We start from the raw sequence: 16,616 nt of genomic DNA on the forward strand, positions 1-16,616 counted from the left end.
GTTGCTTGCAAATTAAGCTTTAAGCAATTCCATATTTCCGAACCAAGAGGGGAGGAACCCTTTGTCCGCTTTCCTTTCATTTTATTTCAAAAAGAATATATAATTTCTTCAATTCTAATTATTATTGTTGCTCGGGGAGGGGAACTTATATACTGGTATTATCGTCGGACGAGTAAAAATTTGATTGACTTCAATCGTAAACGGTAAAAAAATATTGCACGTTTGAGTCCGGTCATCGATTATAACTCATTTCAAGGTAGCGCGATACTATTAAATGATCTGATCTGAAAATAATACTTTTACTCACAGAGAAAGATTTGAACAATCTCGATGCTCGTCCCGCATCGACATTGGAGGAGGAAATCCGTTGAATAAATAGTGAATACGTGCCTGGCGCGGATAAAGGAGATGATTGAAAAAAAGAAGTTGCATTTTATGAGGCTCGATTCAAATCGTATATATATATATATATATATTTTTTACGCGAAACGATGAGAGATATTCGCATTAATGCACCTGGAAAGCCTTCTCTTTTCTCCCTTTCTCTTTTCCGTTTTTTCCCTTCTCCTTTTTTTCTCCCCCTCCCTTCTTCCCTCCTTTCTCTCTCTCTCTCTTTCTTTCTCCCTCTTCCTCCACAACCGCGCGAAATGGTTTCCTTTCGTAGCCGGTATAAATTAACATCGGCCCTGCTTTTGACGTCCACTGCTCCTCTTTCCCTCGCTTCCCTCTCACGTGGGCGAATCAGGATAACGAGGTTTCCATCTGTGAACCACGGTTTTCATTCGCTAAGCACTGCTCGCGAACTCGTTACCGAATGATACCGGATAATAAATAATTAAAAACAGATGTAGCCACCTTCTCGTTATCGTTTCGGCAAAATTGGCCAAGTTTTAGGGGAATTCCCCTCCCCGTCCTCCCCTCGGTCGACAATCGAATTCCCCCGCGATAATTGATTTTCGCGAATATTCGCGAGTTGCGCGAATAAACGATTCGTTAGTTAATCAATTTTGGATATTAATATCTGCAGGATGCTCGGATTATATTTGCCACGTTGTATATATATATATATATATGTACACGTGATTTCGCGCGATACGTTCGTTTCGAAGGTGAGGGAGGGGGGGTGGGAGGTGTTCGGACAAATTGCGCAGATTTTAATGACACGTTGATTGAAAGCGAATCAAACAAAGTTCGATAAATTTGTCGTAACCTTGTCACGCAGGTTGAAACGGAAACTGTTTATTGGCCGTTCGTTTCGCAATTACCCCGCAACACGATCCGTTTTAATTATGCAATTTTTGAGAGCAAATTTATAGGGAGATGCGTCAAAAAGCAAAGACTAGTAGAGGCGCTTTGAAGAGCACTTTTCGTTTCGAATTACGTTGCTTTGAAATCACTCTTTTTTTTTTTTTTTTAAAAGTTATATTTGGCAATTAAACTAGATAACTTGGAATAACACAAATATTTATATTTCAGCAAGTATTTTATACGGCAAGTAAATTTGTAGTTCGCTCCTTCGTTTAGTTTTTTTTTTTTTTATATATATTTCTCTCTTCGGAATGAATTTCCTTCGTTATTTTCAAATGTTTGTATCACGTCGCAACACATTGCATCGTAAATAACAATTTATCCAGATTCGACTCACAACTTTCTTCCTTCCTGTTAAACCGATAACAACGCTTCAATCCATATCTCTCAAGATGGCCAGATCGTATCACTTTTACTTACGTTAACTTTCCCTATTACTGAAACTTCCGAGCTACTTTATGACTCTTCGCATAACTTTGGTCGGTGACAAAATACTTTGTTAAACAGAGTAGTTTCCTTGTACATACGAGGCCAGATATCGGTAACCGATATAACGGATTAAATTTCGTTATCTCTCTACATTCTTCTCCCTGGATCCAATCGATGAAGAATTCTAGGGATCCTCCCCCGGAATTTCGACAGACGATATAAAAATAATTTTCCTTTCCCGAACTCTGCGCTGTAAATGTCCCAAAATTCAGGGAAATCATCCTCCTTCCTTCCTTCATTCTCTTTTATTCGTCTCTCGTCCGCGGGGGTCTCCCGCGAGAAAAGTCTCGCGCGGCCAGATAATAAACTGGAGAAACAATACGACGACAAGCGGGGTTCCCTCCACCGAGGAAGACACGAACATGCTTTCAGCTTTAAAGCGCGATACGCCGCGCCACGAGCAAAACTATTTCATAACTGGGTCGAGCGTGGGTGGACCACAGTGGATACACAGTGGATAAAAAGGGAGTTGCGCTCCCGAAAGGAGAGAGAGGTGGCTTTTCTTCCTCTCGCCTTTTAGCGAGAAGGAAATTACACATCGAGCGATGGTTTAACGATCCCTCCCTTTCTGAGCGTGAGACGGTTCATTATAAGCTGCAGCTTCCAATTTTCGGCCGGATGGCGGAAACGAAAAGTTTGCCGTACAGGAAAAGGAGGACAGGGACCACGGGTCACGAGGCAAGGCGGAGATAGCGTTTATCTCTATCACTATCTCACACTGGACCGCGCGATGGCCAGTCGTCTTCCGTTTCTCCTTTTACCTGTAATTTTCTCCTCGCCTCTTTAACTCGAGCCGGCACATTCTACGTAATTTCCGCCAATTTCTTTTAATTCTTCCATCGTGTAATACGATATACATAATATATAACGATCTAATGTATTATAGATCGGATTATTAGAAGAAGAAGGCAAATTCTTTTTTTGAGCTTCATTAAAAATTTTATTCTGTATCTGCACTCTTTGTTACTTTGTGAATACGTTTCGGATTGTTGCATGTAGTTATTCATTTTTCTATAGAAATTGTTTTTATAAGCAATCTTGCGAATCAAAAATTATTTTCTTGCATTTAAATCAGAAAACTTTATTATAATTATATTTCGATAATCTAATCCTAAAATAAATAGTCCTTTTCTCGATTCTTTTTTCTCCCATAAATCGTTCTAAATTCCATATAATTCTTGCATTGGAATAGAAAGATTTTCTGCCAGACTAATTACTTGCACAGATGTACAGATAATTAACTTCCTCCCTCTAATTGATATTCGACAAGCATTCGTCTCAAATTATGCATATTTCTGTGACGAGCGAGAGATAGGGATCCTAAACTTCGCTCGGTTGATCTTTAATGCGAATTCGCCTCGGTGATACAATGCTATTCAAACATTAGCAACGGAAGCGGAGTTAAGAGGACGGTTACCTATGGAACAGATGCTTCCCCGTTGTTGGAGAAACAATGGATGGTACTCGACAAAGCTCGACGACTCGTGAAAGCGTCACGATATAACTATGTCCAATGGATGAGGAACATCGATAAAAAACTAATTCGTTGGTTGGAACTCGGTTTGTCGAACATGTATGATTTATCGATAATAATATTATCTCGAATGCTTCTAATGTTTTCAAATAGAAAAATTTAGAAAGTTACGAACTTTAGAAAAAAAAAAAAAAAGATGTTAGAAAAGTCCAATAAAAAATACACGTACAATAATCATAATAACTACCAACTGTGACGTTTCAAATGGAGAATTTCAAAGAATCTTACGATAGGTACTTCTTTCGATGTTACGACACCATAACCGTATACGCATATACAGTGGAAATAAAGCGAGAGAAAAGTTCACGTTCATGAATTTTGCGTTATTAATAATCGAGTTTGAAACTCCTATTTTCAGCGGAATTGAACCAACGCGTCGTTTCCGCGGAAGGCAAGCCACTCTACGACTTTTTCCTCTCTCTCTCTCTCTCTCTCTCTCTTTTTTTTTCTATAGGCAAATAAAAGTTCTGTCTTTCTTTGTTCCCCATACTATCCATGTAAACGACCTACTTTGATTTTGGTTAGCACACACGGAGCGGAAACGGGCCGACTGCGCTGCGCCTCGTAAATTCGAAAACTTCCACCGAGTATCCGGTCTAACGTTCTTCGATTCTTTAACAATATGGCGCTGGCATATTGCAAAAGTAGCGTGGAACTTCTTTAAAGTGCTCCTCGGGAAATCATAATCGTTCTCCACGAACCGTGGCATGGGATTAGAGTCATTTCGAGCGACCACAAGATTATCAGCGTTATTCTTTTTCTTTTCTTTTTTTTTTTTTTTTGCTGCGTTTCTGATTTGTGGATCCCCGTGGAAAAATCGTTGCAAATATCTGATATAGTGTATACAACGGATTATATTAATAGTCGAGTGTTATTTCGAATGCGACAGATATTTTATCTATAAATTTTATCTATAAAAGAGTTAATTATTTAATTATTATTTATATTAGATCGTGTAGTCATTCGAAATCATTTATTTTTTGGAAAAAGAAGTCATTGATATTATTGAATCGATTGTGTCTCTATATATCAAAGCACTTGTTGCAATTAGTAGAAATGATAATTAATAGAAATATAAATTATAATTGAAATTTTTAGAATGGGCAACCAATGTAAATTATAATTATTTTTTATACAAACGGACTAACGATAGAATAAATTGAATAAAATAGCTTGTTACAGTGAAATTAATATATCTAATTTTTGCGAAAATATTTCATTAATTTATCTTTATTATTTTAAAGCTCATACGTATTGAATAAATACAATTTATAATAATGCTGTTAATAGCAACGAATTATTTAATGTACTAAAAGATAATCAATCTGTTAACAATAAAAATAAAAAGATCTTCACCTGTATCTTCATTTTACATTCATAAAATATTCAACAAATATATCCATAAAACATGCACAACATTTAAAAATATTTTCAAATCATATATATAGAATATTAATATATTTAATAAGACACCATTGAAAATCTTAGAAGCCAAAAAAATATAATAACTGTCTAATTAATCCGACATTTTCCTGTACCAATTTTTTACATTTATTTCGGCCTCTACGATCAACAACAAACCTTTAAAAAGTATCCTAAAATTAAAATATATTAACATCCTACATAAGGGAAAGAAAAATAGGTAAAGAAATTCATTCGAAACTACTTTAATTCATAATAATCAAAACGATATATACGAAACGAGTACTACCTTCTTTCGCCTGCACGAATCCATGCACCTCGCAGTAACTTCCGGCGGAACCTGCGGCGCCAGGCGTGTCCAAAGTGAACAGAGTGTTCGCCGAGGAACTGACCGCTTCGTCAGGCGTTTGCAGCAGACTGTTGGTCTGCGACAGCGTGCGTTGCTGATGATGCGTATGATGATGCACGTGATGATGTTGCTGCTGCTGCTGCTGCTGCAACTGCTGTTGCTGCTGCTGCTGCTGTTGTTGTTGCTGCTGCTGTTGCTGGGCCGCAAGGATCTCCTCGTGCCGGCATTTCGAGCAACGACGCATCTCCGAGCGAACACGCAGCAGCCAGACCATGCCGAACAGTGCCATAGCAATCTCAAGTCCCGGTGACCTCGATGGGTGCTTCATGCTCGCTGAGTCAAGGTCATCGAGGCTCCAGGAGCCAACACGATGCATAGCACTGAAATCTTTGCGAACAATGCCTCCCTTTCGTCCTCCAGCCTGATCGCTGCTGATTATCGTTGCTCGATTGCTATATCCAGCAACGTGTTTCACCCGTGTTTCGAAACCTTTTTTGTTTTTCAAATTCGTTTCTCGAGACGTTCAAGATTTTTGCAGAACGTTGGATGATCGGGATTTTCGATTAGATAGATCGAGTTTTCTTTCTTTCTTTCTTAACTACTTTGTTCCCTTGATTGAATCTTACGAATTCTTTCTTTCTTTTTTTTTTTTTTTTTTTTTTTGTAAAGAAGATTTCGATTTTACTCACCGTTTCAATTTCCAGAGAGAATTTAAATAATATTACCAGATATTTTGTGCGTTTCGTTTCTCTGTTATACATGCGATATATTTCTTCCCATTGAAAATTGCATCCCTCGACGATTCCTCAGACACGAGACTCCCTCCCCCCCTCCCCACTGTTCGAGGCGAGTGATCGTCAGAATCCAATTTCTCCAGTTCGTCACAGTCGCATCGAGATTTGTCTCGCCGTTAATGGAACCTATCCGCCGTAAATTCTTCGTCGCTCTACCTCCATTCTTCTTTGGATTATCCAAGTATCGAAGTAATCCTACTTCACCTCCATTTCAACGCGCCGCCGGCTCAAGCTTGTGCTTCCATCGATTTGATTCCTAACCGCGAGCACGCTCGTTCCGCGAATTTGTCCAGATGGAAGATCCCGTGCCTCCCGTATCCTCCAGCTGCTTTCCACATTTTTCACTGACAACGCGAACGCGCGAGATTCGTCAGGATTAGGATTGAAGCGGCAACTTCCTCTCTCTCTCTTTCTCCTTCCTTCTCTTTCTCTCTTTCTCTCTCTTTATATATATATATATGTGTATGTATATCTACCTCGTCCAACGATAATATAGTAAAAAAGGGAGAATTTGCAAAAGAATTTTCGTTTCTATTGTTGAGAGATCATTTAAAGGCACGATTGTTGTTTACGAGATGCAATAATGATAATCCGGCAGGTCTCAATTTAAAAAAAAAACAAAAATTCTAAAATCTCTCGCTGAATTCCATTAACTCTCGGGCAGCTACGCCAATGTCCACCAGAAGATTGAACGACGCTAACGACCCAATGAAACCTCCGAATGGTGGCCGCTGAAACTTCGCATCTGGGGTCTCGCATCAGGCGAGACGATTACGGCTAATTGAAGCTCCAATGGACGCGCACACACTCTCTCTCTCTCTCCCTCTCTCTCTCCCTCTCTCTCTCTCTCTTTCCCTCCGGTTTACAGTCGGAGAACGGTGCACTTAGAAAAGTGGAAAAGATTCGTCCGTGGCGGAACAACAGGCGTTAACGTTTCGTTCGAGGTCGGTAGCAGAGTTTCACTCGTCGACCCGTATTCTCCCATCCGCTCTCCCGCCCAACCCGACCCGAGGAAAATCGCGACGACGAGTCGTCCCGTCCGACGCCACCCAACGTGTCCTCCTCCACCACCACCGAGCCACGCTTCAACCACGAGTGGTGTCGTCTCCTCGCTCCGTCGATTCCCCTTGGTCCATCGAGCTGCGCGACTTCTTCCCGAATGCGGCCCTCCGCAACGAGGATCCACTCCCATTGAGGCGGCACTTCTCCGGCCAACCTTCTCCACTTCCCCGCTTGACACGCACGAGTGAATCAGCCTCCTTTCGTCGAATACACAGGTTTTGATCCCCTCCTCCTCCTCCTCCTCCTCCGACTTGATAAACGCGCCCTCCTCTTCTTAAAGTTGTGTAAACCGGCTCCAGAGAGAGAGGAGAAGATTTAGGTCCGCTCGAAGCAACTGGACGAGAAAGGCTCGATAAGTGTCCGGGATTTCTTTTATCCGAACACGACAAGAAGAAGACCTTGTCGATCCCACCCGAGGATCTTTTCTTTTTTTTTTTTTTTTCCCCTCTCTTTCCCTTTCTTTGGTTGAATTCTATTAAGAGGATCCCCGAGTCGGTCCTTTCTTACCACGGCCTGGAAAAGTTACGGGGGAGGATGGCATCGGAGAGATTCTTCTTCCTCTCGTTCCCTGGTAAAAGGAAACACACTCGAACTGATTCGACATTCTCCCCCATTTTTCCCCCAGTTCTCTCTGAGTTGAGTTTCTGATGCTTTACGAGGAGGAGGATCCTTCCTACGATGCGGTTAATAACCTCGCGAAAAATGAGATCTCCGGGTTCGGGCAAGTGTATCGTTACAACAAGGGGAACATATTTCTGATATAACTGTTTCGCGTTCTTGATCTATCGGATCATTTTTTACTACTCGTGTTTCGTCGTGTCGAATCGTGTAATGTTCTCTCTCTCTCTCTCTGAGAAGGTTTACTCGTCAAAGTATCCGATAAAAATAGAATATTCTTCTAAAGTAATATTCTTTTTCTAAAAAAAAATCTGAGATTCGTAACAATTAATTCATCGCACTGTCGATGTAACTTTTACATTCAACAGGATTGTATATAAATATATTTCATTTCTCGACTTGAAGCTTTTCGTTCAAATTTTAAAGCAATTCGATTTCACTATTAGGGTTTCGCGGTGTTGTTGTATCTTGTTGTAGCGAAACAATGCAAAGTTTGATCAAGAGTAAATTACTCGACGCGTTTTGAAACAAGGAAGAATAAAGACTCGACTCGAGATGGAATATGAAACAGAGCTGGAATGAAATTTTGTGGATCGACTCGAGTGTCGAGTAACCGGAGAAAAATGGGAAGGGATGGAAAAGGAAAGGGGAAGAAAGAGAGAGAGAGAGAAAGACAACTAGAAATAGAGATGGAAAGAGAGAAAGAGGAATGAAGTTGTAAATTGTGACAGGATCTCGACGAACGGCGTAGTGGAAAACACTTGTGTGTTGTTCGAGTACTGACTGCTGGCACTCCTCGTCACTGCGACGTACAAGATGCTCGTATCTGTCACGTACAAGTAACAATTAAAACTTGAATCTTCGGCTCGAGGGTTTGCTTGTTAACGATGATTCTCCGTTTTCAAATAGCGAGTAAACCCGGTTCAATTTTTCTTTTCAATGGATCACACGCACGAAGTGGAAAGAGATATTGGATTAAGATCTTTGATAAACTCGATTCCTTGTATATATACGTCCGATTTGGAATAACCAAAGTTTGCAACGTTGTACGAGAGCAGATATATTTAATTATATCCGAGTCTTTTTTTTTTCGCGTAAGATCTATAAAACTTGTGTCGAATTAAAGTTGTGCAAATTTAAATAATGCATTCGTTAAATATTACTTAAATAAAAGAAAAGTTAAGAGAAGAAAATGTTCTTTTCTTTTTGAAGTATATTTATAAAAGAAAATTAAACTCGTGCAAATGTATTAAAGAATCGTATAATTATGAATGAATGTAAAAAAGGATCGTGTAGAAAAAAGACTTAGATGTATCTCCTTCTTATTATTTCTACTATTAAAATAGAATATTAAATTATCTTAATAATTTTCAATTTGATTTTTATAATTTGTGAATTTTAATTTTTAAATTTTATTTATATTCATTTTACATATAAGATTAATCTATCTTTCTTATTTTCACTTAATTAATTTATGACACGGAACAACGATGATTTAAAGATTGGAACGCATGAAACGATTTCGAGGCCATTATCTTGTCCGAGTTCAATTCATGAATTTGAAAAACTAGCGCATCCAGTATAGCTGGAACTAACTCCTTTCTCTCCTCAGAGTTTCGCCTCAGAGGCAAATAAGTCCAATTTATGCACCGTCCTTCAGGTTCATGACCCTATCTCAACGCTTAATGATGCGCCTTTTATTCACGGACGTGACGTCAGAGGACGTTAGCGACAAAACTCGTGACATTTAGGGTAATCACCTCGAAAAGGTACATGATATATAACCAGATTTTACGCGAGTCCCGACAAAATTTTTTATGAAGATTATTAACGTTTTATAACATGGATGACCAAGTACCGTGTTAAAAAATCGTGTTTCGAAAAGAATTAATTACCTTGTAATTAATATATAATCCATTACATATTCACAAAACTTTTTCCATAAAAGCAAAATTATTAGTTAATTTTTTAATTCGAAAAAGATTCTTCCGAAAACTTTTACCGTAGATTTATATCAAATATAATTATTTATACCCATTTTTACAATAGCCTTTCTATTCAATAATCATTATTCCTCCATCCACACAAATATATATATAATAGTATTGGACGTGAAATAAATCGTAACTGGATAAAACAGCCCCTTTTCGACATAGGCCACGTAAATGCAAATCCTTTGTATTTCTCTCTCTCTCTCTCTCTCTCTCTCTCATAAGATAAATCACGATCGTCATAAAAATCGGCGCAATCTCGATAGAAGAAAATAATTAATCGGGAGAGGAGAAAGGATTAAACGGGTGCGTGATCGATATAAACGGATGCTTTAAAACACTCGAACGGGGACCCGTATCCTTTCGCCGAACGTTCAATTGAACGAAGCCGGCCTCTTTGTCCCCGCGGCGGCCCATCAAATGCATCGGGCACGGATAAATAAACCGCGAACGAACGCGATTATCACCGGGCAGAAATAATGCAGCTGCCTGCACACGTCACGTCGGTGCAGTAAATCACCGGGATCGCGAAATAATGCATCGGGGATACGAATGGACGTTAGGGGCTGGGGAAGGATCATTCGACAAACCGCCGATGAACAATCACGATCGAAACGCTCATCGATAGTTGAACCAACGTCTGTTGAACAGTCGGCTGGTTGCTCGCCGCGTTGCTAATCTTTCTTTCTGATAATGGCATATCTCGATTGCTATTCGAGTGCGATTAAGGAAATTATGTTCGTTGAACATAAAAGGAAGAATCTTTGAAGAGGACGCATGATAATTTTTTGTAATTTTTAAAATTCTGGTAAATGGAAGAGTAGAGGAACGAGTTATTGATTATTTAAATAGAAGAAAGAAAGAAAGTCTTTGATTCTCCTGTTTTTGATTTAGTTTCATTGAATGATAATTTGGAAAATAAATTAACTGATATATTTTATTGAGATCATTTTTCGAAATATCTGCTAAAATATTTCTTTTTTTAATTAATCTTTCCTAGAAGAGTAGAATATCGAAGGAACTTTTTGTAACTTTGTAAATATTCTGAAATTTTATACATACTTTTAGGAACACATGTTTTTTATAAATCTTTTAACAAATCTTGAATCAAATCTTTCTGATATTCTGAACTATTAATTATATAACAAAAATCTATTAATTATTTCCGAATAAATCAATTACACACACATATATATATATATAAAACATCTATTTGTATATATTATAATGATTTTTAGAGTAATCCTATATATCTGTAACTCAATATCTTTTATCAAAATGTAGCTACGAATCATATCATATTAACATATTAATGCAAACATATAGAACCGTGGAAATTTCCTATGACGCATGTATAAACAGGTATATAATCATTTTCCAAAAAAAAAAAAAAATATATATATATAAAAAATGAAAAAAATTTTTCACATCCAGCTTTTCCCATTTACATACATTGCGTTCACTACAACAAGTATTGACATCAGTATGCACAGCCATTTCGTTCTTCATTTTTTGTCATGCTTATCAAAAATCAATATCCCACTCTTCTTTCCACTCTTCCGCTCCCTTCATCGAAAAAAACTCTTCACACGCACGAAATCGATTACAAATACTTGTAAAATTACCTAGCTCCAATAATAACAATCCTCGTGCAGATGAAATTATTTTTTGCCCCAAATCAAAAATCAATATCCACCACCTTCCCAACCCGATTGCTAGCATCCATCCTTTCTGTCTTTCTTCTCCTTCGCGCGAAATCTCTTGCTCATCGAAACGAATTACTCGATTACGGTAGACAGTAAAATACCTAGCTCCATGTATTATAATAATCCTCGAAACAAGCGTCTTTGGGCGTCTTTGACTCGGCACGGAGAGCGGAACGGAGGGAGAGCAAAGTTCTGAAATTAGCGGAAAAGCCAGGGGTGGGTGGATGGGTAGGTAGGTCTTGCAGTTGCGTTCAGCGCAATTAAACGGTTCCTCTTCCACGTTGGGCGCGAGTTGTTTCGCGCGATTGTACTACGCCGCGCGCGAGGTTACACGGGCGGAATTTATTTTGATCCCGAGCCGCGCAAAGTATCCGAGACTTGGGCCGCGATGCATGAAAATTTATGATATTCTCGTTCGTTTGTTCGGCCGGCCGTTCGCGCGGGAAATTTATTCGATGCACGTTATTTAAAAACGCGGCTCAACGGCACGGAACGGCACGGTTCTCGGTGTGCGCGAGTCGTAAAAAAGAGAGAGAGAGAAAAAAACGGAATGGAAAAAAAAGCGATATTAAAATATTATCGGGGATTTCGCATCCGTGTCATCGTATATTTCGTCGAAGACGAGTAGGAAGAGCAACGCGGTTCGAAGGGGGAAATGTATGAAAATCTGCGATGAATCGGGATACGATTCGGCACGAATATATTAATGAAAACGGTTTGGTCTGATCGTTTTTTCGAGGAGGAAGATTATGAAATTATGAAACGAGGAGCCCTGTGGGAAACATACACGTGCAGCGCGTGTATATTAAATTTGCTTTTTAATTTCGTGTATCGTGTATAATGTATAATGTTTTGTATCGAATAAAATCGTACCATTCGAAAGAAATTATTCATCGTCACATTCCCTAAACGTTTCCTTCGAACATTTCCCTCTTTTCCATCGACTCTTCCTATTTTAATATTCCTTTCGATAATTTCTACACAGTTTACAATCTCCAATCTGTTTTATTTTATCCAAAAGATAAAAGATTCAAGACGATACCTTTCTCCGATCGAATACTTTCTTGAAACATTATTAACATTAGCGCTCTAACGAAAATTTCGAGCGGAAATAAAAGCTTCGCTTCCGGATTACCGTTGCAAGCGAGAACGACACACAGGATTTCCCGGGGAAAAATTTCCACGTGGCGATGGAAATGTTAAACGAGAGATCGAGGCGATTTTCGAGGGCGGGAGGGGTTGAACCGTTGCATTACAAACAGGGCCAATTTTTTCGCATCGCTCTCCATCTCGTGACACCGTCGAATATATTCGCGTGCAACGAACCCGACGACACGAGCGACCCTCCCCGTCAAAAAGCAGCGGAGCCCAGGCCGCCGCCATGTGCAAAACCACTAATAGCGACGCGCTTGTCTGCGATTTTTATTTATCTCGGCCGATGCGTATCGATCGACACGAATTAATGCGCCACTATATACCGCGGTGTCACGTCCAGCCCAGAAAACAGCATCGTTCGCGTTGATCCGTTGGTGACGATTGCGCCGAAACTCTTTACCGGTTCACTGGTTACACGTTACAACGCATAGTATCGCCGCTCGTGAACAAATTCGAGAGTGGCTCGAATTTTTGATCCCCATTTTTTTTCGTTTTTTCTTTCTCTCTCTCTTTTTTTTTTCGTTTGTTTGTTTGTTCCCTGCGCGCAAGTTGATCTTCGAGTTAGCGGTCTGTTTGTGTATAAAATTTAATTCCTTTGAGAACGAGTGTGGCGACGACGATTATGAAAGGTTGAATAAAATTAAATCAGGTCGAATTGAGTTTTCGAATGAAATTGTACCGGTGATTTAATTTTCGTGATAAACTACGTTTCTACGTTCTTGTTAAGTGTAATTAATTTATTAATTAGCTGGATGAAAGGAAGTGAGATGAGAATTGAAAATTCTGAAATATCTATGTTCGTGATGTACTGTGGTGTAAAGAAAGATGAATTGTTATTACACGTTTAACAATGTGATGTATATTTTGATGAATATTTAATAGAAAATGGGAAAAGTTTTAATAATGAACGTAAGTAAATGATTGATGATATGTATAAATATGTATATATATTTATATTTATATTTATCGATAATTCAAAAACTTTCAATTTTCTTTGCAGTGAGTAAATCTTTACAATAAAAGTTTCTTTTATTTAACTGAAAGAAAACTTTGGATTTAAAAAGATCTTTAAAAAGTATCAAAGAAGTTTCTCATACCGTTTACAAAGAATTGCCGCCATTAAATGTTCTTCAGAAATTACAAACGTTAAAGATCAAGCGTTCCATTGTACAAAGGATTTTCCATCTTCTACCCTTATCCCTTTAATAATAATAAAAATTTCATTGCCACGATCGAAAATCGGCGCAAAAATTTCCGAAACCAGGAGGATCCAAAGTTTCATCAGACGCAGAGCGGATCACAATATAACGAATGCTTCAAAATTTCATCAATGCTTCAAATCAGATTACCAAATTCATATCGTCACTGAGGTATTATGCCAGCGCGAATCAAGCGAGAGCCACGAGGTCGATATCAACGGAGCGGAACACGCGGAACACGTCTTCCAATTGAATTTTACCGATAGAATGGCGAGGAGGGAGCGATCGAAAGAACGGCTCGTTTCGATTTTCCATGCAAATATTAGCAGTCGTTACTGGCGGCTATCGGTTTAATTGGTTTTCTCTACGATCACCGGGACGATCGTCGAATTAATTTGTCCGATTCAGACGGAATTAGCGCAGGTAAATCCCGTCGAATAACCGCAAATGAATATCGATAGATTTGTTTACTAGACGACCTTCACGCTGGCGACTTTAATCGAGGAAAAAAATATTCATAGTTTCTCGCCTGATTGTATTGTGACCGTGTGCAAATTTTTTTATCATTTTATTTTCCTTTTTTTTATTTTTTATTTTTTTTCCGCACGAACGATGTTCCTCTATGACAGGTCGTGCATTAGATGCATTATTTCTGGACGTGACCGATAAATTCATAGTGTGGACAGCATTTCACGATTCTTCAATATTGCATGCGAATTCAACTGCCATCCATGGGAACAACTGCGCAACTATCGAACGACGAGCAAAGCTTAAAATAGGAGGTCGATTTATTGTAGCCAGCCATCGGCTGGAAATTAAATCCTCTGGAGATTTCGCCGGACAGACTGTTGGCAATTCAAGATTTTCTGGATTTCAATGGGCTTTTTTTTCCCGTGTTAAATGTTATAATTTATTGTTGACAATGTTATCGTGGAAATTCATTTCTCTTCGAAAGAAATGGAAAGAGGAACGAGTGCCCGTTGACATTGTATGCTAAATAATAAACGATCCTAAAATTTAAAGTAATAGTTGAGAATAGTAGTACCGGTTACATTATCCAATAAAAAAATTGACGAATATTTATCTGATAGAAAAAAAAGAATATTTCACGAATCTTTTTATTCCCAGTAGTACGAGTCAATATATACTTCTTCGATGCCCAAGAAAAATTGATAAAACATTTTTGGCTCCGCAATATTGATCTTCTCCCACTTATCATTTACTATTGAATAATATTCCTTGTTAAATTTTATTATTAATCAATTAATCCAACAGATCTCTTCATTACGAAAATACTTTCACCACGTTCGATACCTAAAAAACACAAAAATTAGTATCTAAATCATTATTCGTGATTTTCTCAATACAGTTTTACCTATTATCAAACATTGAAAGATTTAAATTACGCAGTTTCACAAATACCCGAATCGTCACTAATGAAAACTCGAGGAATGTTGTAAAAATCGAGGAGGAAAACGATCCTTTCCCCAAAATTCGTTCGCGATCGACGCGAAAATTGGGAATGCTGGAAGCATTCTTCGAGTTTGGATACGAGCACGGACAAAGGGACTGGAACGCTAATCCATGGCGTGCAAGCAGATTTCATGCGGCATCGGCCACCGCTGGACGAACTTGATGCAAAGTAGATCAGAGAGCTTTTGAGCACGAAACATTGTTGCCCTGTTTCGCGTATATACGGGTAGCATCATCTAAATTCTACCACGATTAGACACACCACCGGAAACAATTTCCTTTGCCGTCTACCGGCCCGTTAATAACGATCTAACAAAATATACTAACTACTCGCCCATATTGGATACCATAATTCATTTCGCCCGCTTTAACTCTTATTAATTAACCCTTTGCACCCGATATTCCAACTGATATCTTCCAACGTATATTGTTCACATATATTGTACACATGATATTGTTCTTTGCATTGGTTTTCTCGATTGTACGTTTTAAAAAAATAATAAAGCAATAGAACGTTGAAGATATGTTTCTTGAATGATTCGTCATTAATTATATTCTTGTATTATTATTACATTATATTGTATTATATTTTAAAATTTAAAATTTTACGCGTATCGATAAATTTTCGGTTCAAATTGTTATTCGAAATGTGTTCGCCATTGGTTTATTCATTTCAAATTTAAAAAAGAGATTGTTAAATTTAGGAATTCAATAATATTGAAAGAGTGAAGATACTCTTTTTATACGATCCTCTCTTTTATTTGCTTGTTTATTATGGCGAGATACGATTGTTTGAAATTTTTACCTCGTATCTTGTTTTTACGCGTTGCGATATTCAATATGACATCCCGGTTAAATTCAGTTTGATTGATAAATCGTGTTTTACAAGTTGATTTGAGGAACGTTGTAACACGTTCATACAAAGCTTCATGAAAGCATGTGCCGTGCAATTTCAATCGGTCAAACTTCGAAATTTCACTTCTAATAGAGAGAAAGATTGAAAAATTGAATTGATTGTGAAATTTATCAGCGACGAAGCCAATTTTTAAGGGCCATTGAAATTAATCACTCTGATGCTGTTTAAATCCAGATGTGTTAAATGTGAACAAATCATACAGATACAATTCTTTGAAAATCTTCGACCGATTGAATCTAAAAAATTAATTTCGATCCATCGTTAATTGCATCTCTCTTTCAATTTCTCATCTTTCGTCATATTTATCAATCTCTTTACAACCACTCTCTATTTTCCCTTTTCCAGAAGCTGCACGTCTCTGATTTCAATTTCGAATCTAAAGATTTAAATTTCCAATTACATTATGCCCCCCTTCCTAATTTTTCATCTTTCTTCCTTTATTTATCAATCTCGCAATCCTTTTATGATTCGTCTTCTATCTTTATTCCCTTTACCTCTCGTTCAAACGCACGAGATTTCTGATTCCAATCTCACGAATTTAAAATTTTAAATTTCGATCCATTTCTAATTACTTTGTATCCCTCTTTTACTCTCTCGTTT

General features: G+C 38.1%; 1 protein-coding gene across 11 annotated transcripts in view; it reads right to left on the reverse strand.

Moving 5' to 3' along the window:
• LOC724292 (disks large 1 tumor suppressor protein) overlaps window positions 1–16,616 on the reverse strand; it is a 457,694-nt gene that overhangs the window by 263,427 nt on the left and 177,651 nt on the right. For 4 of the 11 annotated variants that reach the window (XM_026444416.1, XM_026444414.1, XM_026444415.1 and 1 more), the window contains exon 1: window positions 5,043–5,902. The exons of 2 other annotated variants lie outside the window; for them this stretch is intronic. In XM_026444416.1, coding sequence (XP_026300201.1) covers window positions 5,043–5,478 — 436 coding nt within the window. In that variant the 5' untranslated portion in view covers window positions 5,479–5,902. Of the gene's footprint in view, window positions 1–5,042; window positions 5,904–16,616 lie in introns of those variants that run through there. 5 more of the 11 variants (XM_026444420.1, XM_026444417.1, XM_026444412.1 and 2 more) reach the window with 4 other exon arrangements.

This window comes from Apis mellifera, linkage group LG12 (assembly GCF_003254395.2).
Source record: "Apis mellifera strain DH4 linkage group LG12, Amel_HAv3.1, whole genome shotgun sequence".
NCBI lineage: Eukaryota > Metazoa > Arthropoda > Insecta > Hymenoptera > Apidae > Apis > Apis mellifera.